Genomic DNA, 21,384 nt, shown 5'->3' on the forward strand with positions numbered 1-21,384 from the left:
GACTTCCACCAGCTCCTCATCTATCTTTGGGAACTCTAGCCTCTCCAGGAATTGGTTCATTCCCTCCTCCCCCACAGGGGTTCCGACTCATATAAACAACTATAGAATTCACGAAACAAGTCATTAACCGCCCCCGGGTCCCTCACTACTTTCCCCGTCACATCCTTAATTTTCTCTATCTCTCTCGCCGCCTCCTGCTTCCTCAACTGATGTGCCAGCATCCTGCTAGCTTTCTCCCCTTATTCATATACTGCCCCTTTTACCCTCCTCAGCTGTCCCTCCGCCTTGCCTGTGGAAAGGAGCCCAAAATCCATTTGAAGTCTCTGACGCTCCTTCAGGAGCTCCTCATTCGAAGACTCCGCATATCTCCTATCCACATGTAAGATTTATCCTACTAGCCTGTCCAGCTCCGCCCGTTCAGCCCTTTCCCTATGGGCCTGAATCAAAATATATTCCCCTCTGATGACCGCTTTCAATGCCTCCCACACCACCCGAGCCACGGTCTATCATGTGTCGTTGGTTTTTATATACCCCCGAATGGCCTCCCTCACTCGCTCACATATCTTGTCTGCTAACAGCCCTGCATCTAGTTTCCACTGTGGGCGCTGAGAATTTCCCATGTTCACCTGTAGGTCTAGCCAATTTGGCGCATGGTCCGATACTACGATTGCTGAATACTCTGTGTCCACCACCCCCGCTAACAATGTTTTGTCCAGTATAAAAATATCGATCCTGGAGTATGCCTTGTGCACATGAGAGTAGAATGAATATTCCTTGCTCCTTGGCTTCTCAAATCTCCACAGATCAACACCCCCTATGTGCTCCAAGAACCCCCACAGCTCTTTCATCATTGCTGATACTTGTCCTGACATAGAACTCGACTGGTCCATCCTAGGATCCAAGACAGTGTTAAAATCACCCCCCATAACAAGTCAAAGTCCGGGAATTTTCCCAGCATCTTCCTAACAAACGCGACATCATCCCAGTTTGGGGCATATTTACCAACACCGCTGCCATTCCCTCCAGTTTCCCGCTCACCATAATAAATCTGCCTCCCGGGTCTGTCTCCAATTTCCCCACCTCAAACACCACCCTTTTGTTAATCAGGATGGCCAATGGCCACCCCCCTTGTTTTAAAGTCCAATCCTGAATGGAACACCTGTCCGACCCATCCCTTTTTCAGTCTAAATTAATCCCCCAGCTTCAAGTGTGTCTCCTGTAACATGGCCACGTCTGCCTTTAACTGTCTCAAGTGTGCGAACACACTGGCCCTCTTGACCAGCCCAGTCAGGCCACAAACATCCCGCATAACCAGTCTGGTTGGGGGATGGGGAGGCTCTTGCCCCCCTCCCCTGTCGATCAGCCATGACCTTACCTAGGCCAGCCCTTAGCCCATGGCCCGCACTTCTCCTAGGCAGCAACCGCCATCTAGTCTCCATCTCCAGCCTCCTGGAAGACCCCTTATCGTAAGCAGTTCCCCCCCTCCCCCATCACTTTTCAGCTCACCCCCCACTTCGCTCCTGTGAGCCAGCCTTACCAGCTGGCCTAGCAGATCGCGCCCCTGGTCGACCAGCTGCTGGATCTTTACTCCCCCAACTCTTAACGGAAGTTTTCAAAACAATAGCATCAAGCACAGAAAGCAAACAAACCATCCACTTAAAGTCTAGGCTCAACGGCCCACCCCTCCCCCTTTCCAACATCTTATCAATCCCATCACTTTCAAACAGAGCCCCAAACAATGGAAGTGAAAACAAACAGGATAAATGGAAAGACAGCAAAAACTATGCATGCAAAAACTCAAGACAGATGTCTTTCCTTCCTAGAACATCTCAATTTGAGAACTTTTCTTCACCCCCCTCCATTTTTTCACCCTTTTTTCTTTTTTTTTTTTACAAACACAAAAAAAGAATAAACTATACCTTAGTACATACACTGAAAGGTCAAAGTTAGATAACTCAAGAGAAATCCTTCTCTTCTCGGTCATCGCAACTCAAGTTACAGTGCATCACAGAACTTTTTGATTTAAATCGCTACCGACCAGTTTTTTCTTTTTTTTTTTAAAAAAGTCCTCATGGGTCCCCCAGGTTGTTGTCTTTCATAAAGACCGCCACTTCTTCCGGCGAGCCAAAATATACTTCCGTTTCTCGTAAGCTACCCAAAGACGAGCCGGGTAGAGCAATCCAAATTTTATTCCCTTCGCATACAGGGCAGCCGTAACTTTATCGAAACTCGCTCTCCTCTGAGCAAGTTCTGCTCCCAAGTCTTGGTAAACCCGGATCTTGGCTTCTTCCCATACAAACAGTTTTGTTTGCCTAGCCCATCTCATGATGCGTTCTTTGTCCAGGAATCGATGCAGCTTCACTACCATCACACGCGGGGGCTCACAACCCTGGGGCTTGCACATGAGTGCCCTGTGAGCCTGATCCACCTCCAACGGCCTGTTGAACGCCTCTGCCCCCATCATTTTCTCAAACATCTTCACAACATACGCACCGGCATCCGATCCTTCCTTTCCCTCTGGCAGACCGACGATCCAAATGTTCTGCCTGCGGGAATGATTCTCCAGGACTTCCACCTTTTCCAGCAGCCGCTTTTGCCAATCCTGTAAAATGACAATTTACAGTGCCATCCCAGTGGACTGCTTCCCTCATTCCGTCGCCTACTCCTGTAGCTTTTGGATTGACTGTCCCTGGGCCATCATTGACGCCTCCATCCAGTCGGCAGCCTCCTTAATTGAAGCTACCACCTTGGTCAGGTCCTCCGCACACTCCTTACGGTGCCGGGCAAACTTCTGATCCATCGACCATTGAGCCGGCTTCTCTGCCATTGCAGCCACCAAGCTCAAATCCTCACTTCCAACCAGCTTTTGATTCCTTCTTTTGCGATTATTTTTCAAGCGTAATTCCATAGGATAGGGGTCACCTTCTCCTCCTCACTTTTATCCACTTATGTTAGAAACAATTTCTGCAAAAATCCAGCTTAAAAGCCGTTAAAAAGCCCACCAAGAGCAGGAGTTGCTAAATGTGTGACTGTTCACAGCATGGACGCCACTGGAAGCCACAAAGAGCAATGTTATAATGACTGGGTAATTGGTGTCTCTGATTGAGGGATAAATATGCATCATGGGGTCTTTTACTGCCAACTGAAAGGATAGATGGAGCCACGATTTAACACCTCAAGCAAAACGTGCAGCACTCCTTTGCCATGATTTTTGTGCTCAAATCTTTTTTTTAAAATAAATTTAGTGCACCCAATTCATTTTTTCTAATTAAGGGGCAATTTAGTGTGGCAAATCCAACTAGCCTGCACATCTCTTTTGGGTTGTGAGGGTGAAACCAACGCAAACACAGGGAGAATGTGCAAACTCCACACGGACAGTGACCCAGAACCGGATCGAACCTGGGACCTCGGCGCTGTGAGGCAGCAGTGCTAACCACTGGGCCGCCATGCTGCTCTTTTGTGCTCAAATCCCGAGACATCATAGAATTTACACAGTGGATTGAATTCACAATCTTTGACTCATGGGGAAGATCAATTCTGCCAAGGCTGACATGCAGCCGCAGTGTCATTTCCCCATTCCGAGTTAACTTCAATACTAGGAAAAGGAAACCACTGTCACCTCATGTTGAAAGATAACAGAGACATGGGGCTGGATTGTCCATTCCATCATGCCAGATTTCTGGTTCAGCATGCCGGTGGGATGCTCCGTTTTGCCGGCTGGTCAATAGGATTTCCCATTGTCGGCCAGACCCACGCCGTCGGGAAACCCCCAGGCTACTGGCAAAATGAGCATCCCGATGTACAAGGATACCCAGATCCCTCTGCAGTGTCTCACCACTTAAATTATATTCAGCTTCTCTATTCTTCCCACCAAAATGGGCAAGTTCACATTTTCCCATATTAAACTCCATTTGCCCAATTTTCGCCCAGTCACTTAATCTACCTTTATTCCTTTGTAGCCTCCTTGATTCATAGATCATAGAATTTACAGTGCAGAAGGTGGCCATTCGGCCCATCGACTCTGCACCGCTCTTGGAAAGAGCACCCTCCTTAACCCCACAGTTCCATCCTATCCCTGTAATCCAGTAACCCCACCTAACCTTTTTTGGACACTAAGGGCAATTTGAAATGAAAATGAATGAAAATCGCTTATTGTCACAAGTAGGCTTCAAATGAAGTTACTGTGAAAATCCCCTAGTCGCCATATTTCAGCGCCTGTTCGGGGAGGCTGGTATGGGAATTGAACTGTGCTGCTGGCCTGCCTTTGTCTGCTTTCAAAGCCAGCGATTTAACCTTGTGCTAAACCAGCCCCTAGGGCAATTTAGCACAGCCAATCCACCTAACCTGCACATCTTTGGACTGGGAGGAAACCGGAGCATCCGGAGGAAGCCCCCGCAGAAGGGAGGACACGTAGACTCCGCACAGACAGCTGGGAATCGAACCTGGGACCCTGGAGCTGTGAAACAACTGATCTAACTATTGTGCTACCGTGCTGCCCAATGTGTGATTCCTTCACACAACCTACTTTCTCACCTATCTTTGTATCATCAACAAATTTGTCTTTAATGCACTCAGTCCTTTCATCCATTAATAGGTTGAGGCCCCTACATTGATTCCTCTGGCACCCCAGTAGTTTGTTTGCCAACCTGAAAATGACCCATGTATCTATTTCCTGTTAGTTAGCCGATTCTCTATCCACGTTACCTACATCTGCCCGAGTTCTTACCTTGTGCAATAATCTTTAACATTACATCTTATTCAATGCCTTTTGGAAATCCAAATACACTGGATTCTCTTTATCCAGCCCATTTGTTACATCCTCAAAAAACTAATTAATTTGTCAAACAAAATTTCACAAAACCATGCTGACTCTGCCTGATTGTATTATGATTTTCTAAATCTCTTGCTGCCACTTCCTTAATCATGGATTCTAACATTTCCCCAATGACAGATGTCAGCTAACTGAATTGTAATTTCTTGTTATTTAACTCATTCCTTTCTTGAAAATTAGCATTCCATTTACAATTTTCCATATTGCTGGGATCTTCGCGAAATCTAGAGAAATTTGGAATTTAAAAAATGGGATTTGGGCATTGCTGTTTGAGAATGTGGTGGCGAGTTGTCTTCTTGAACCGCTGCAGTCCACCTAGTGTAGGTACACCCACAATGCTGTTAGGGAGGGAGTGCCAGCATTCTGACCCAGCAATAGTGAAGGATCAGTGATATATTTCCAAGTCAAGGTGGTGAGTGGCTTGGAGAAGAACTTCTAGGCGGTGGGGTTACCATGTATCTCCTCGCTTTGTCTTCTAGATGGTAGTGGTTGTGGGTTAAAACAGTCTTGGTGAGTTCCTGCAGTGTATCAATGGTGACCCCCAGGATATTGATGAGTGGGGATTCAGCAATAGAAATGTCATGAGGCGATGGTTAGATTCTCTCTTATTAAAAATGGTTTTTGCCTGGTACTTGTGATGAGAATGTAACTTGCAACTTGTCAGCCCAAACCTGGATATTGCCCAGGCCTTGCTGCATTTGAACAGGGCCTGTCCCAGTATCTGAGGAGCCGCAAATGGTGCTGAACATTGTGCAATCATCAGCTAACATGCCCACTTCTGACCTTATGATGGAAGGAAGATCATTGATGAAGCAGCTGAAGATGGTTGGGTCTCGGACACTACCCTGAGGAACTCCTGCAATGATGTCCTGAAACTGAGATGATTCACCTCCAACAACTACAACCATCTTCATTTGTGCTAGCTAGGACTCCAGCCAGCAGAGAGGTTTCCTCCTGATTCCCACTGACTCCAGTTTTTCTAGGGCTCCTTGATGCCATACTCGATCAAATGCTCACCTCTGGAGTTCAGCTCTTTTGTTTGACTAAGGCTGTAATGAGGTCAGGGGCGCGTGACCATGGCAAAACCCAAATTAAGCATCGGTGAGCAGATTATATTAAGCAAGTGCCACTTGATGGTGTTGTTGACGACGCCTTTCTGCACTTTGCAGATGATCGAGAATAGACTGCGTGGGGTGGTAATTGGTCGGGCTGGATTTGTCCCGCTCTTTGTGTATTCATTGTCGGGTAGATGCCAGAGTTGTAGCTGGACACAAATAGCTTGTCCAGGAGAGTAGCTAATTCTCGAGCACAATTGGCGGAATGTTGTCAGGGGGCATAGCTTTTCAGTATCCAGTGCCTTCGGCTGTTTCCTGGTAACTCGTGGAGTGAATCAAATTGGCTGACGGTTGCCATCTGTGATATTGGGGAGGAGCCATTCCTTTTTTTTTAAAAAAGGCCCTTAGAACTTGTCAAATTTCAGTCCCATTAATTTGACAAGTATTTTTTCTCGGTGCGATGATAATTGTTTTAAGCCAATCCTTCGTTTTTGCCTTGTTTTCTAATATTATCGGGATAACAAGCATATTCTACCACAAAGATACAAAATATTGTTCAAATTCCCTGCCATTTTCTTGTTTCCTATTAATTCCCAAGGTCTTAATTCCCACAATCTTAAGTCCCCCTATATAAATACACAATCTTCAATTCCCCTATATAAATCCCCCTATATAAGTACACAATCTTAAATCCCCCTATATAAATCCCCCTATATAAATACACAATCTTAAATCCCCCCTTTATAAATACACAATCTTAAATCCCACTTTCAAACTGCCTAGATCTGTCAATCAAAAAACTGTTAAGAGGCAATCGTGCATGAAATTGAATGTAAACAATTCCGTTCAAAGCTTTTAGCCTTCTGGGCATATAATCAGGCTTCTATATACATTAACGTGCAACAAAATTGACTGTGAGAAAACTACTTCAAAGGTTTCCACCACATTAAAGGGAATACTTTTACCTTCATTTCAGAGATCTTTGAACTTGGCATACAGGTTTAGGGGTGCAGATGGGAACTTTCACTTTATTATGAGAGAACTTGAATTTTTAGCTACCGACTGTTTAAGGGTTTAAAGGTTGCAGATAGGAAGAGCAGCCAAATAACCTCCATCCCCGGAAGACCCCTGACCCTGTGTCCTTCCAGCCCAGCTTCTGACCACCACCTCCCATGAAGGACACCCCTCAGTACCTTGTTTGCAGGGGGGGGGGGGGGTGGTACTCACCTCCTTGCAAACCCTTGAACTGCAAGCCACCAGGTTACTGTTTCTCAGGACTTGCACCAATTCACGCCAGTGGCGCTCTTGGCTGGAGCATCCCAGGATCTAAGTGGATCAGGAGTCCTGTCAATAGATTATATGCAAAACAGCTCTGATGATCTATATGCATGTTCCCGCCCGGGGGGGGGGGGGGGGGAGGGGGGTCCCGATTGCCCTTAACTTCCTTAGTTAGCCACAGATGAGTCATCCTTCAGGAAGCTTTCTTTCTCTATTGAATACATCTTTGTGAAATATATGTGGCGGGATTCTCCGTCGGCCGATGCAGAAATCAGGAAATGTGACTGGGTGGAGAATTGGTTCCGTTGCCGAAAACTCAGCGGGCGCCAATTTCAAGCCAAATTGCAATTCTCTGTCGCTTCGACGGAGGGATCAATGCATTCTGGAACGCACGTATATCATGAGCGGGCCCGACCCAGTATTCTCCCGGGTCTCCGCGATTCTCCTCCTCCGATGGGCCGAATTCTCGGCGCCGCAGTTCACTTGTGTTTTTAAAAATCGTGAAACCGGCATCATGGCTGCTGAGAGAGGAGGGGGGAGGCTGCGCCCGCTGCTGACAGCCCACTGTGAATTTTTTTTTAAATATTTTTATTCTCCTTTTTCATATTTTCTCCCAAATTTACACCCACCAACAATAAACAATAAACAGTAACCAACATAATGTCAATGCCCATATCAACAATAACAATCCCATCCTCCCATCAACCCCCAAAAAACTGTCCACATGTTAACATAAACAAATAATAAAAAGGATTCAGGAACCACCCATTGTCACCATTAACACATACAGTCCCCCTGCCCCAACCCTCCCAACTAAGGTTCGATGTTATCCAATTCTTGAAAACGCATAATGAATAATGCCCATGAATTGTAGAACCCCTCCATCCTTCCCCTCAGTTTAAACTTAACCTTCTCAAGAAGGCCACTGTGAACTTAAGGCCACGGTTCATATAGGTGTTCTCTGGCCCCAGCCAACCATCAGCTGTATGGGCATTCTCTAGCACAACCAATGCCATCTGTTGGATTCTCAAGGGCCACTCCTACCCAACTTTACCTCCCTGGTGGTATCATAAGTTTACAGTGCAGGAGGCCATTCAGCCCATCGAGCCTGTACCAGCCCTTGGAAAGAGCACCCCAGGATGGGGCATACCGAGTGTTGATGGGGTTTAGAGCATTGGTTGTGAGGTACCATTCAGAGATTATGACTGTGTCAGGATGTTCGTGAATCATACGAAAATTGGTGGAGTGGTAAATAGTGAGGAGGAGAGCCTTAGATTACAGGAGGATATAGACAAACTGGTCAAATGGGCTGATCAGTAGCAAATAAATTCAATCTGAATAAGTATGAAGTGATGCACTTGGGCATGACAAACAAGGGAAGGGAATACATGATAAATGGCAGGACCCTGGAGCACTGAGGATCAGAGACTTTGATGTGCTTGTACACTGGTGTCTTAAGGTAGCAGGGCTGGTTGGTACAGTGGTTAAGAAGGCATATGGTATTTATTAGCCAAGGCATAGCGTTTAAGAGCAGGAAGGTTATGCTGGAATGGTATAAAATGTTAGCTAGGCCACAGCTAGAATATTGTGTGCAGTTCTGGAATCCACACTATCGGAAGAACATGAAAGCATGGAAAGGGCACTGAGGAGATTTACCAGCAGGTGTGCTGGGCTGGAGAGCTTTAATTATGAAGAGAGATTGGATAGGCTGGGTTGTTTTCCTTGAAGCAGAGGAGACTAAGGGGGACATGACTGAGATGTATATAATTATGAGGGGCATAGATAAAGTAGACAGGAAGAACCACTTCCCTTTGGTGGAAGAATCAATGACCAGGGGCATAGATTTAAGGTAAGGGGCAGGAGTTTTAGAGGTGATGTGAGGAAAAACCTTTTCATCCAGAGGTTTGGTGGGAATCTGGAACTCGGTGCCTGAAAGGGCGGTGGAGGCAGAGACCCTCATAACATTTAAGAAGTATTTAGATGTGCATTTGCAATGCCAAGACGTACAGGCTCTGGGCCAAGTGCTGGAAAATGGGATTAGAATAATTAGGTGGTTATTTTTGACCGGTGCAGACGCGATGGGCTACCTGACTCTATGTTGCTTGACTAATCTGTAAAATCTCTCTCGCTCTTTTAATTTTAGTTTGATTCCCAAGTGTTAGCAAGGAAGACTTTTCAGGGTTGACTGGGCAGGGTTTGCCTGCTGCTTCCTGTGCCTAAGTTGCTGCCAAGTGATCCAATATTATTATTAAACTTTTCTGTAATGGTCTGATAGAACGGAGTGGCTCGACCAGTCATTTCAGAGGACGTAGACAATGAAATTCCTCCATCATCATCTGACCTCGGTTACAATTTCAGCTTCTAACAGTCAACAAATGCCTTGAGTGAAGGGCAAGGGTACGGTTTGTTCACGGAAAGCATAATTTATCTCCCTGAATATTTTTCTGAAAATAGCTATCTGCAAAATCAATCCACCTTTCAGAAAGTAATATAGCTGTATCTCCCTGACTCACACTGCATCTCTCCCTCCTTCAAAACTGTCATGTTAGAGAATAAAAGGGCAGCACGGTGGTACAGTGGGTGAGCCCTGCAGCCTCACGGCGCCGAGGTCCCAGGTTCGATCCCGGCTCTGGGTCACTGTCCATGTGGAGTTTGCACATTCTCCCCTTGTCTGCGTGGGTTTCACCCCCACAACCCAAAATATATCCAGGTTAGGTGAATTGGCCACGCTAAATTGCCCCTTAATTGGAAAAAGTGAATTGGGTACTCTAAATTTATGAAAAAAAGTTAGAGAATAAATTAGGTCTTGATTTTTTTGAGGAACGGACATGATACTCAAATATCCAACTTCTTGATCCAGATTCACTTCATCGTTTATCATCAAATGTTATATTTGGCAGCTAATTGTGAGGCTCTGTTGAGAACAGGGGGTGAAAGCAGTTGAAATTGTTTGCTGCTTACTAAGATGCATTCACAGAATCATTTTCTGATTTTCAACCTTGCAGAATTTGGATACCCAATTCCCACCTTGTCTGTTTTATCCTCAGAGTAGGGGTTTTGTGCTGGATCCTGGTCGATTCCACCTCCGATACTGAATCCCAGGATTAGGTTGTCACCATGACGCAGTTTACGGATTTCAATACGTTGCTGAAACAAAGAACTCAGAGTCAGGAGAGAGCCTGGGGACATCCACACTCAGTAACAAAGACAGTATGGTTTACTGTCACTGCACCTCCAAGGACATCAGCCGCTTTCAGAATGGGGAAAAAATGTAATGCCAACAAACTTCAGCTTCCACTACACATCTTCTTACCATATGCCTTGATGTCTTCCCCTTCCACACTCCTTCTTAATCCCAGTTACAGTATCCACTTCAATTACCGCCCCTAGTTTAGAAAAGTAATTCCATCTGACTTCCCTTCTTCCCAATTTTCAAATAATGTCCCCCATAGTGAGCAGAGGACTAATATTAACCCCTTTCCTGGCATTGAAAATCCCAAGTAGGCCACTTTGAGAGTTCCAACTCCTTAATGTATTTTTCATAAATGTTGAATATTTCACATCACCATCTTCTCTTACTAAGCAATACTCACAATAATTCCCTGGACATTTATTCCAACCAGCAAGCTATGCCAATCTTCCATGCATACCGGAATTATGCATCTTATGCACATTATAGGAAGGATGTGGAAGCTTTGGAAAGGGTTCAGAGGAGATTTACTAGGATGTTGCCTGGTATGGAGGGAAGGTCTTACGAGGAAAGGCTCAGGGAATTGAGGTTGTTTTCGTTAGAGAGGAGAAGGCTGAGAGGTGACTTAATAGAGACATATAAGATAGTCAGAGGGTTAGATAGGGTGGACAGTGAGAGTCTTTTTCCTCGGATGGTGATGACCAACACGAGGGGACATAGCTTTAAATTGAGGGGTGATAGATATAGGACAGATATCAGAGGCAGTTTCTTTACTCAGAGAGTAGTAGGGGTGTGGAATGCCCTGCCTGCAATAGTAGTAGACTCGCCAACTTTAAGGGCATTTAAGTGGTCACTGGATAGACATATGGATGAAAATGGAATAGTGTAGGTCAGATAGGCTTCAGATGGTTTCACAGGTCGGCGCAACATCGAGGGCCGAAGGGCCCGTACTGTGCTGTAGTGTTCTATGTTCTATAAGAGGATATCTGTGAAAAACCACTGGGAAACACTAAAAGGAGAGATCCTGAATGTACTAAGTAGAAATGCCCCTTCCATAAATAAAAGAGTGGTACTGCCCAATCTAGACACTGCCCTGGTTGCCTAGAAGAAAACAGGGAAAGTCCAAACAGAAAAAGAAAGTGCACAATAGGCACAAAGAACTAAGCAGTGCAGATAGCCTAGATGAGTTTAGGAAGTGCAGTGACTAAGTCAAAAAGGAAATAAGGAAATCAAAGGGCATGAAAAAAGATTAGCAAGTAAAGTTAAAGAAAACCCAAAGATGTTAATGGTAAACGGTTAATTAAGGAAAAAGTGGGACCTATCAGAGATGAAGAGGGGAACTTGTGTATAGATACAGAGGCTGTGGGAGGGTTTTAAATGAATATTTTGTCCCCGTGCTTACAAAGGAAATGGATGATGCAGATACAGTAGTCCAGGAGGAACACTGTGAGATACTGGATGGATAATCATAAAGAGAGAGGAAGTCGCCAGGGCCAGATGGGTCGTTTCCAAAGCTGAAGTAGGTCAGGGAGGAGAAAATAGATGCTCTGAGGATGATTTTCCAATCCTCACGAGATACGGGGAGGTACTGGAGGACTGGAGAAATGCAAACATGGTTCCAATGTTTAAAAAGGGATCGAAGGAAAATGCCAAACAATTATAGGCCAGTTAGTCTTATGTCAGTAGTGGGCTAATTAGTGGAAACAATCCTGAGAGATAGGATTAACTTTCACATAGAAAGGCATGGATTAGTGAGGGATAGTCAGCATGGATTTGTTAAAGGAAGGTCTTGCCTCACAAATTTGATTGAGTTCTTTGAGGAAGTGATAAGAAGGGTTGATGAATGTAGTGCAGTGGATGTGGTGTACATGGACTTTAGCAAGATGTTTGACAAAGTCTCACATGGCACATAGGTCAAGGAAATGAAAGCCTATTGGATACAGGGCAATGTGGCAAACTGGATAAAAGCTGGCTGAGTAACAGGAAACAGAAGATAATGGTCCTTGCAATTAGAAAGCTGTTTCAAGTGGTGTTCCACAGCGTTCGGTGTTGGGACATTTAATGTTTGTGTTATATATTAACAGTTTGGATTTGAACGTGGGAAGCATGATTGGGAAATCTGCAAGTGACACAAAGATTGGCTGAGTGGTGGACAGTGTGTAGGATAACTATAATCTCCAAAATTATATAGATGGGTTGGTGGAGTGGGCAATAAAGTGGCAGATGGAATTTAACACAGGGAAGTATAAGGCCATGTATTTAGGGAGGTCAAACAGTTGTAAGGAGTACACAATAAATGGGAATATACTAAGAAGGGTAGATGAAGTGAGAGATCTTGGTGTACACGTACACAGGTCCCTAAAGGCAGCAGTTCAAGTAGACAAGGTTCTTAAGAAAGCATATGGAATGCTCTCCTTCATTGGCAGAGGTATAGAATATAAAAGTACGGATATAATGTTGGAATTGTATAAAACACTGATGAGGCCATATCTGGAATATTGTATGCAGTTCGTCACATTACAGGAAGGATCTTATTGCCCTGGAGGGAGCGCAGAGGACGTTTACAAGAATGTTGCCAGAGCTAGAAAAGTGTGGATACAAGGAGAGATTTGATAGGTTGGGGTTGTTTCCCTTGGAACAAAGAAGGCTGACGGGTGACTTAATTGAGGTGTACAAGAGATAGAGTGGACAGGATAAAATTGTTTCCCTTGGTGGAGAATTCTAGAACCAGGACTTTTTTTACATAGAGGGTAGTGGGAGTCTGGAATTTGCTGCTGGAGTTGGTGGTGGAGACAGAGACCCTAAATTCTTTTAAAAGGTATCTGGATCAGGGGCGGCATGTGGCGCAGTGGTTAGCATTGGGACTGCGGCGCTGAGGATCCGGGTTCGAATCCCAGCCTGGAGTCACTGTCCACGTGGAGTTTGCACATTCTCCCCATGTCTGCATGGGTTTCACCCCACAACCCAAAGATGTGCAGGTTAGGTGGATTGGCCACATTAAATTGCCCCTTAATTGGAAAAAAAATAATTGAATACTCTAAATTTAGTTAAGAAAAAGTACCTGGATCTGAACCTTAAGTGCTGCAAGCTACAGGACTACGGACCGGGTGTAGGAAGGTGGGATTAGAAAGAGCACCTGGATATCTTCAGGCTGACATGCAAAAGATCGGCCGAATGTCTTCCTTCTATGCTGTAACTTTGTTATGATTCCATGAACCCATGTTGATTGTACGAAAAATCCATCTGGTTCACAAATGCTCTTTAGGGAAGGAAATTTGCCATCCTTACCTGTGACTTCAGGCCCACAGCAATGTGGTTGACTCTGAAATGGCCTGCAAGCCACTCGGATAATAAATGCTGGCCCAGCCAGCGACACGCACATTCCAGGAATAAAAAAAGAGCACAATGTCCTCCTTTCGAATTGGGGCCTGTGTGAAGAGGTTAGGTGGATTGGCCATGCTAAATTATCCCTTAGTGTCCAAAGATGTGCAAATTAGGTGGGGTTACGGGGATAGGGCGGGTGCTATTTCGGATGGTCGGTGCAGAATGGCCTCCTACACTGTAGGGATTCTATGAAACATGACAGCCAATTTGTGACAGCAAGCCTCCACAAATAGCAACACGATAATGATCAGCCATGATCTCACTGAATGGCGGAGCAGGCTCGAGTGGCCAGATGGCCTACTCCTGCTCCTAGTTCTTATGTTCTTATGATCAGAGTCTTTCTTACTGATGTTGATTAAGGAATAAATATTGCGTAGGGCACTTTGAGAGAAAGTCTCTTTGAACTAGCACAGCGGAATACTTTGCCATGTTAGAGAACAGACAGTGCCTTCGGTTTACTGTCTCAGCTAAAAGGTGAAAGTGAAAAATTCAATGTCAAATTAAACAGAAAGCAAAATAGAGAAAAAGTAAAATAAAACAAACTTAACATTTTTCTAAATTTCCAATCATTAAAGTGTGAAGGAACGAGATTCCACATTTGTACATATTCATTTTCTGTGCCGGAGAGGTTGTTTACAGTAATTATGATATTTCACACCATTAAAATATTAATTATATTTGAACAAACATTATATCACATAGGCACCCCAAACTTTACAGCATTGCACATATTAAAATTGAGGTGTTAATGCAAAGAAGCATCTGGAATCGCCGAGGGGCAGGACAACTCTGATAACAATTTCATGATTTCTGCAATTAACTGCACATGTCCAGATGATGAAATTTAAGTTACTCTTAATAATGGTGAATGCTGACTATTTTACTGATGAGGAGATGCCGGCGTTGGACTGGGGTGGGCACAGTAAGAAGTCTTCGGGCAGCACGGTAGCATGGAGGTTAGCATAAATGCTTCACAGCTCCAGGGTCCCAGGTACGATTCCTGGCTGGGTCACTGTCTGTGCGGAGTCTGCACGTCCTCCCCGTGTGTGCGTGGGTTTCCTCCGGGTGCTCCGGTTTCCTCCCACAGTCCAAAGATGTGCGGGTTAGGTGGATTGGCCATGCTAAATTGCCCGTAGTGTCCTAAAATGTAAGGTTATGGGGGGGGGTTGTTGGGTTACGGGTATAGGGTGGATACGTGGGTTTGAGTAGGGTGATCATTGCTCGGCACAACATCGAGGGCCGAAGGGCCTGTTCTGTGCTGTACTGTTCTATGTTCTTACAACACCAGGTTAAAGTCCAACAGGTTTGTTTCAAACACTAGCTTTCGGAGCACTGCTCCTTACTCAGGTGAATGAAGAGGTATTCTCCACTTCATTCACCTGAGGAAGGAGCAGTGCTCCGAAAGTTAGTGTTTGAAACAAACCTGTTGGACTTTAACCTGGTGTTGTAAGACTTCTTACTGGACTATTTTACTAGTATTAATCGCAAAATCCAGGCCAATCACGTGCGACTTTACTTTGGTGAATAATTTAATCTGAATCTCTTCTGATTCCTTCTTTCAAAGTGCAATCATTTTCCCCACCCGATATGCAGCGTTGGTATCAGAGTGTAAAGCTTTATCCATTTCTTTCATACTGCTAGGTATGATGTTGACGGTATGGAATTCATAACCTGCAGCAGCTAACACACATCCTCCCTGTCAGGCTGGAACATGACTAAATGGAGGCGGCAGTAAAAGAACACTGCCCTGCCCCACATCAAACTACATATGACTCAATGTGAACTTCAACCTTAATCCAACTATGATGGTCACAAAGGAGCTCCCTTCATAATCTGACAATAACCTACGATAGTCCCAGGGCTGCACCCTCAACAAACAAGAGGCACCTCTCCCAAAATTAACACAATATTCTATGAAATGCTGCACAAATTAGTTGATTGCAGTGGATAGTAATTTACAGTCACGACAGAAACATGCAGTCATCCTTCTAGTTAAAATGACTTCTGACTTCCCCCAGGAGCTCTAATTGCTTCACCATTAGATTTTCCCATGCAGAACTGCAGAGTACTGCTATCAGACATGAAGCAAGGCCTTGCCCATTGACCTCATCGTCTATCTCAACATTGTGGAATGCAAACCTTGCAGTAACAAGTACATACCACCCATTCAAGGGAGTGGGGCTGAAACAAATAAATCATTCAGCGTAGAAAATATAATCTAGCTGTGGCCCCGACACAGCCCTAATGAACAATACCACCACAACAGCTTGCATTCTATTTGTATCGCTGTCATATAAAATTCCTCAGTGTTCCACAAAGGCACAAGGGTAAAAGGGACAGGGGATCAAAAGCTTGATCAAAGATTTTGTCTTAAAGAGGAGTGTAATAAGGAGGCAAGGTTTAGAGAGACAATTTCAGCGCTCGAGACCTAGGTTGCTGAAGTCACAGGCAGTAATGATTGGTAAAGGCAGGTGAGGGTGGGGAAGTGTTCGGGTCCTGAGTCAGGGGAACAGGATTGGGGGGGGGGGGGGGGGGGGGGGTTTGAACAGCTAGGTATGATTACAGAGCTGGGAAAGAGCGAGACCGTGAAGTTATTTAAACACAAAGGTCAGAATTCTAAATCTGAGATTATGGAGGACCAAGGTGAGTAATGATAGTTGAATGGGATTTGGTATACGATGGGTGTGTTGTGATGAGCAGAAGTGTAAGGATAGCAAACAGGATGTTGATCAAGAAAGCATTTGTATAAAATAAAAGATAATGGGCGCAATTCTCCCCCCACCCCCACGCCGGGTGGGAGAATCGCGGGGGCGCCGGGCGAGTACCGCCACGCCGCCCCGGCACTCGCACGCGATTCTCCCACCCCACCCCAAAACGGCGCGCCGCGATTTACGGCAGGCCGCTCGGAGAATCGCCGCTCGCTGTTTGTAACAGCCTAGTGGCGATTCTCCGGCCCGCATGGGCCAAGCTGCCTGCCCAATATGACAGGTTGACGCAGGCGCCAACCACACCTGGTCGCTGCCAGCTTGAATAGCGCACGAACGTTGCGGGGGCGACCTGTTTGGGGGGGGGGGGGGGGGAGGGGGGGGAGGATCGAGCACCGGAGGGGGGCATTCAGAAGGGGTCTGGCCCACGATCGGTGCCCACCGATTGGCGGGCCGGTCCCTCTGACAGATGCACTCCTTTCATCCGCCGCCCCGCAAGATCACTCCTCCATTTCTTACGGGGCGTCCGTGGGGACGACGGCAACCACGCATGCGCTGGTTGGCGCCGGGAGAGAGGGGAGGGATCCGGGAGAGGGGGGGAATCCGGGGGAGGGGGAGGAATCTGGGGGAGGGGGGCGGAATCCGGGGGAGGTGGGGGGATCCGGGGGAGGTGGGAGGGGGGGATCCGGAAGAGAGGGGAGGGGGGATCCGGGAGAGAGCGGAGGGGGATCCGGGAGAGAGAGGGGGATCTGGGAGAGAGGGGAGGGGGGATTAGGGAGAGAGATCCGGGCGAGAGGGGGGGATCCAGGAGAGGGGGGGGGGGAATCCGGGAGAGAGGGGGGAATCCGGGAGAGAGGGGGGGATCCGGGAGAGAAGAGGGATCCGGGAGAGGGGGGGAAAGAGAGGGGGGGAAAGAGAGGGGGGGGGGGAGAAGAGAGGGGGGAGATCCGGGAGAGAGGGGATGGGGGGATCCGGGAGGGAGGGGAGGGGGGGATCCGGGAGGGAGGGGAGGCGGGGATCCGGGGGGAGGGAGGGGAGGCGGGGATGGAGGGAGGGGAGGCGGGGATCCGGGAGGGAGGGGAGGCGGGGATCCGGGAGGGAGGGGAGGGGGGGATCCGGGAGGGAGGGGGGGGGGGGATCCGGGAGGGAGGGGAGGGGGGGATCCGGGAGGGAGGGGAGGGGGGGGATCCGGGAGGGAGGGGAGGGGGGGGATCGGGAGGGAGGGAGGGGGATCGGGAGGGAGGGAGGGGAGGGGGGGGATCCGGGAGGGAGGGGAGGGGGGGGATCCGGGGGGGAGGGGAGGGGGGGGATCGGGAGGGAGGGGAGGGGGGGATCCGGAAGGGAGGGAGGGGAGGGGGGGAGGGAGGGAGGGGAGGGGGGATCCGGGAGGGAGGGGAGGGGGGGATCCGGGAGGGAGGGGAGGGGGGATCCGGGAGGGAGGGGAGGGGGGGGATCCGGGGGGGAGGGGAGGGGGGGATCCGGGAGGGAGGGGAGGGGGGGATCCGGGAGGGAGGGGGGGGGGGGGATCCGGAGGGACGGGAGGGGGGGATCCGGGAGGGAGGGGAGGGGGGGATCGGGAGGGAGGGGAGGGGGGGATCCGGGAGGGAGGGGAGGGGGGGATCCGGGAGGGAGGGGAGGGGGGGATCCGGGAGGGAGGGGAGGGGGGGATCCTGTGGGATCCGGGAGGGAGGGATCGGGAGGGAGGGGAGGGGGGGATCCGGGAGGGAGGGGAGGGGGGGAATGGGGGGGGGGGAATCCGGGAGGGAGGGATCCGGGAGGGAGGGGAGGGGGGGATCGGGAGGGAGGGGAGGGGGGATCTGGGAGAGAGAGAGGGGGATCCGGGGAGAGAGAGGGGGATCCGGGAGAGGGGGGTGATCCGGGAGAGAGGGGAGGGGGGGGATCCGGGAGGGGGGGGATCCGGGAGGGGGGGAATCCGGGAGGGAGGGATCCGGGAGGGAGGGGAGGGGGGGATCCGGGAGGGAGGGGAGGGGGGATCTGGGAGAGAGAGGGGGATCCGGGAGAGAGAGGGGGATCCGGGAGAGGGGGGAGGGGGGGATCCGGGAGAGAGGGGAGGGGGGGATCTGGGAGAGAGGGGAGGGGGGGGGGGATCGGGGGGAGGGGGGGGGGGGGGGGAATCAGGGAGAGAGATCCGGGCGAGGGGGGGAGATCGGGAGAGGGGGGGGGGGGGGGATCCGGGAGAGAGGGGGGGGGATCCGGGAGAGAGGGGGGGGGATCCGGGAGAGGGGGGGGGGGATCCGGGAGAGAGGGGGGGTGGGATCGGGAGAGAGGGGGGGAGATCGGAGGGAGAGGGGGGGGGGGGGATCCGGGAGAGAGGGGGGGGGGGATCGGGAGAGAGGGGGGGGATCCGGGAGAGAGGGGGGGGATCGGGAGAGAGGGGGGGGGATCCGGGAGAGAGGGGGGGGGATCCGGGAGAGAGGGGGGGGGATCCGGGAGAGAGGGGGGGATCCGGGAGAGAGGGGGGGGGGATCCGGGAGAGAGGGGGGGGGAGATCGGGAGAGAGGGGGGGGGATCCGGGAGAGGGGGGGGGATCCGGGAGAGGGGGGGGGGATCGGGGAGAGGGGGGGGGGGGAGATCCGGGAGAGAGGGAGGGGGGATCCGGGAGAGAGGGGGGTGGAATCCAGGAGAGGGGGGGGGGGGAAATCCGGGAGAGGGGGTGGGGAATCCGGGAGAGAGGGGGGGGAATCCGGGGGAGAGGGGGGGGGGAATCCGGGAGAGAGGGGGGGGGGGAATCCGGGAGAGGGGGGGGGAAATCCGGGAGAGGGGGGGGGGAAATCCGGGAGAGGGGGGGGGAAATCCGGGAGAGGGGGGGGGGGAATCCGGGAGAGAGGGGAGGGGGGGGATCCGGGAGATGGGGGGGGGGATCCGGGAGACAGAGGAGATCTGGGAGAGGGGGGGGGGGGGGGTCCGGGAGAGGGATGGGGGATCCGGGAGAGGGATGGGGGATCCGGGAGAGGGATGGGGGATCCGGGAGAGGGATGGGGGATCCGGGAGAGGGATGGGGATCCGGGAGAGGGGGGGAGATCCGGGAGAGAGGGGAGGGGGGGATCCGGGAGAGAGGGGAGGGGGGGATCCGGGAGAGAGGGGAGGGGGGGATCCGGGAGAGAGGGGAGGGGGGGATCCGGGAGAGAGGTGAGGGGGGGGATCCGGGAGAGAGGGGAGGGGGGGATCCGGGAGAGAGGGGAGGGGGGGATCCGGGAGAGAGGGGGATCTGTCCGGTCCGGTTTCCCCCCGCCCCCGGCCCGCCGCTCCCCAGTTACACTCACCACAACTGCAGTCACCGGCTGCCCGGCGATGAAGGCCATGGCGGAGCCGCTCCACTCCGGCTCGTTGCTCCGGGAGACGGGGGGTGGGGTGGGGGTCGTTGCCCTGGGAGACCGTGCCGGATTGCGCTTCCGCGGAGCAACAACTTCACCCAAATTGCTTCAGCCAATCATTGAACAAACATCCGTTAAACTCCAGGGAAGAGAGAATCCTGCTGATTGGCAGATAATGGGCCGGGTTTATTCAGAATAGGGAATGGAGTCAGGACGGAAGAGCGCCTCAATGGGCGGGGCTCCCGGCAGTGGGCGGGGTGCGGCAGTGGGCGGGGCTCTCGGCAGTGGGCGTGACGCGGCAATGGACGCGGCTCAGCAGTGGGCGGGGCTCCCGGTAGTGGGCGGGGTGCGGCCGTGGGCGCGGCTCTCAGCATGGGCGGGATTCTCGGAAGTGGGCGGGTTCCTTCACCTTAGCATCCCTAATCAAGTCTGCCTCATCTGCCTCATCATGAAATCCAGAATTGCCTGTTCCCTCGCAGGCTCTGTCACAAGCTGCTCCAAAAAAACATCTATCAGACGTTCCACAAATTCCTTTTGGGTTCCACTACCAACCTGATTTTCCCAGTCCACCTGCATATTGAAGTCCCCCATGATTATTGTATTGCCTATTTTACATTAAGAAGTCTTACAACACCAGGTTAAAGTATTTTACATGCTTTAATGTACTTCAACTCCCCCACTCTAGGTAGGAGGGCATCACATTAACGCATGTACTATTTTACATGCCTTTCCTATCTCCTGATTTATTTTCTGCCTCCCATCCTGACTACTGCTCGGGGGCCTGCACATAACTCCCATCAGGGTCTTTTTATCTTTGCGATTCCTCAACTCTACTCACAGAGATTCTATGCTTTCTGACCTATGTCGCTCCTTACCATCGATTTAACTTCATTCCTTACTAACAATGCAGCCCCGCCCACTTTGCCCATCTGCCTGTCCTTTCAATAGGAGGCATATCCTTGTATATTTAGATCCCAGCCCTGATTCCCTTGCAGCCACGTCTCTGTGATGCCCACAGCATCGTACTGGCCAATTTCAATGTGTACAACAAGCTCATTTACCTTGTTCTGTACATTGTGCACATTTAGGTACAGTCCTGCATTGACCCTTCTCACACTTGTCACCTTTTTTTTCCCTACCTGAGGGAGATGTTGTTCTCTTACTTTTGTTCTCTATTTCCCCATCAGTTATGATACCTTCTAAGCTAACGCTCTGGTTCCCAACCCCTGCCATACTAGTTTCAGGCAGGGTAATCCTGGTGAAGAGACTGAGACTAGGACATTACAAGCAGGAAAGCGGTGGTCAATCAGTAGATTGTTTACTCTGCGTTAATGTGATGCCCTCCTACCTAGTGTGGGGGAGTTGAAGAAACATATGAAGAAGAAACACCAGATGAAGTACATTAAAGCAAAATGCTTCTGGTGTGCACAAACAGGTGGATATCATGCAATAGCATGTCATTCTTGTAAGTGTAAGGGATTCGAACCATACTGTGAGGTTGAGCTATTACAGTGTGAGTTCTGTGACATGAGATTCACAACCAAGAGGGGTCGTAGCCTGCACGAGAGAATAATCCACCGTGTGCGGCGAAATCAGAAAGGTATTT

At 49.7% G+C, this 21,384-nt stretch overlaps 1 protein-coding gene across 2 annotated transcripts in view; it reads right to left on the reverse strand.

Annotated features, from left to right (window-relative positions):
- The window catches only part of tax1bp3 (Tax1 (human T-cell leukemia virus type I) binding protein 3), a 39,810-nt gene extending 19,783 nt beyond the window's left edge, over nt 1-20,027 (reverse strand). The window contains exons 1-3 of one of the 2 annotated variants that reach the window (XM_038777150.1): nt 19,728-20,027; nt 10,192-10,311; nt 7,114-7,212 (exon numbers count right to left, since the gene is read on the reverse strand). In XM_038777150.1, coding sequence (XP_038633078.1) covers nt 7,114-7,212; nt 10,192-10,311; nt 19,728-19,766 — 258 coding nt within the window. In that variant the 5' untranslated portion in view covers nt 19,767-20,027. The remainder of the gene's footprint in view (nt 1-7,113; nt 7,213-10,191; nt 10,312-19,727) is intronic. The other variant, XM_038777152.1, reaches the window with a different exon arrangement.
- Between the last annotated feature and the right edge of the window lie 1,357 nt (nt 20,028-21,384).

Source organism: Scyliorhinus canicula, chromosome 18, assembly GCF_902713615.1.
Source record: "Scyliorhinus canicula chromosome 18, sScyCan1.1, whole genome shotgun sequence".
Lineage (NCBI taxonomy): Eukaryota > Metazoa > Chordata > Chondrichthyes > Carcharhiniformes > Scyliorhinidae > Scyliorhinus > Scyliorhinus canicula.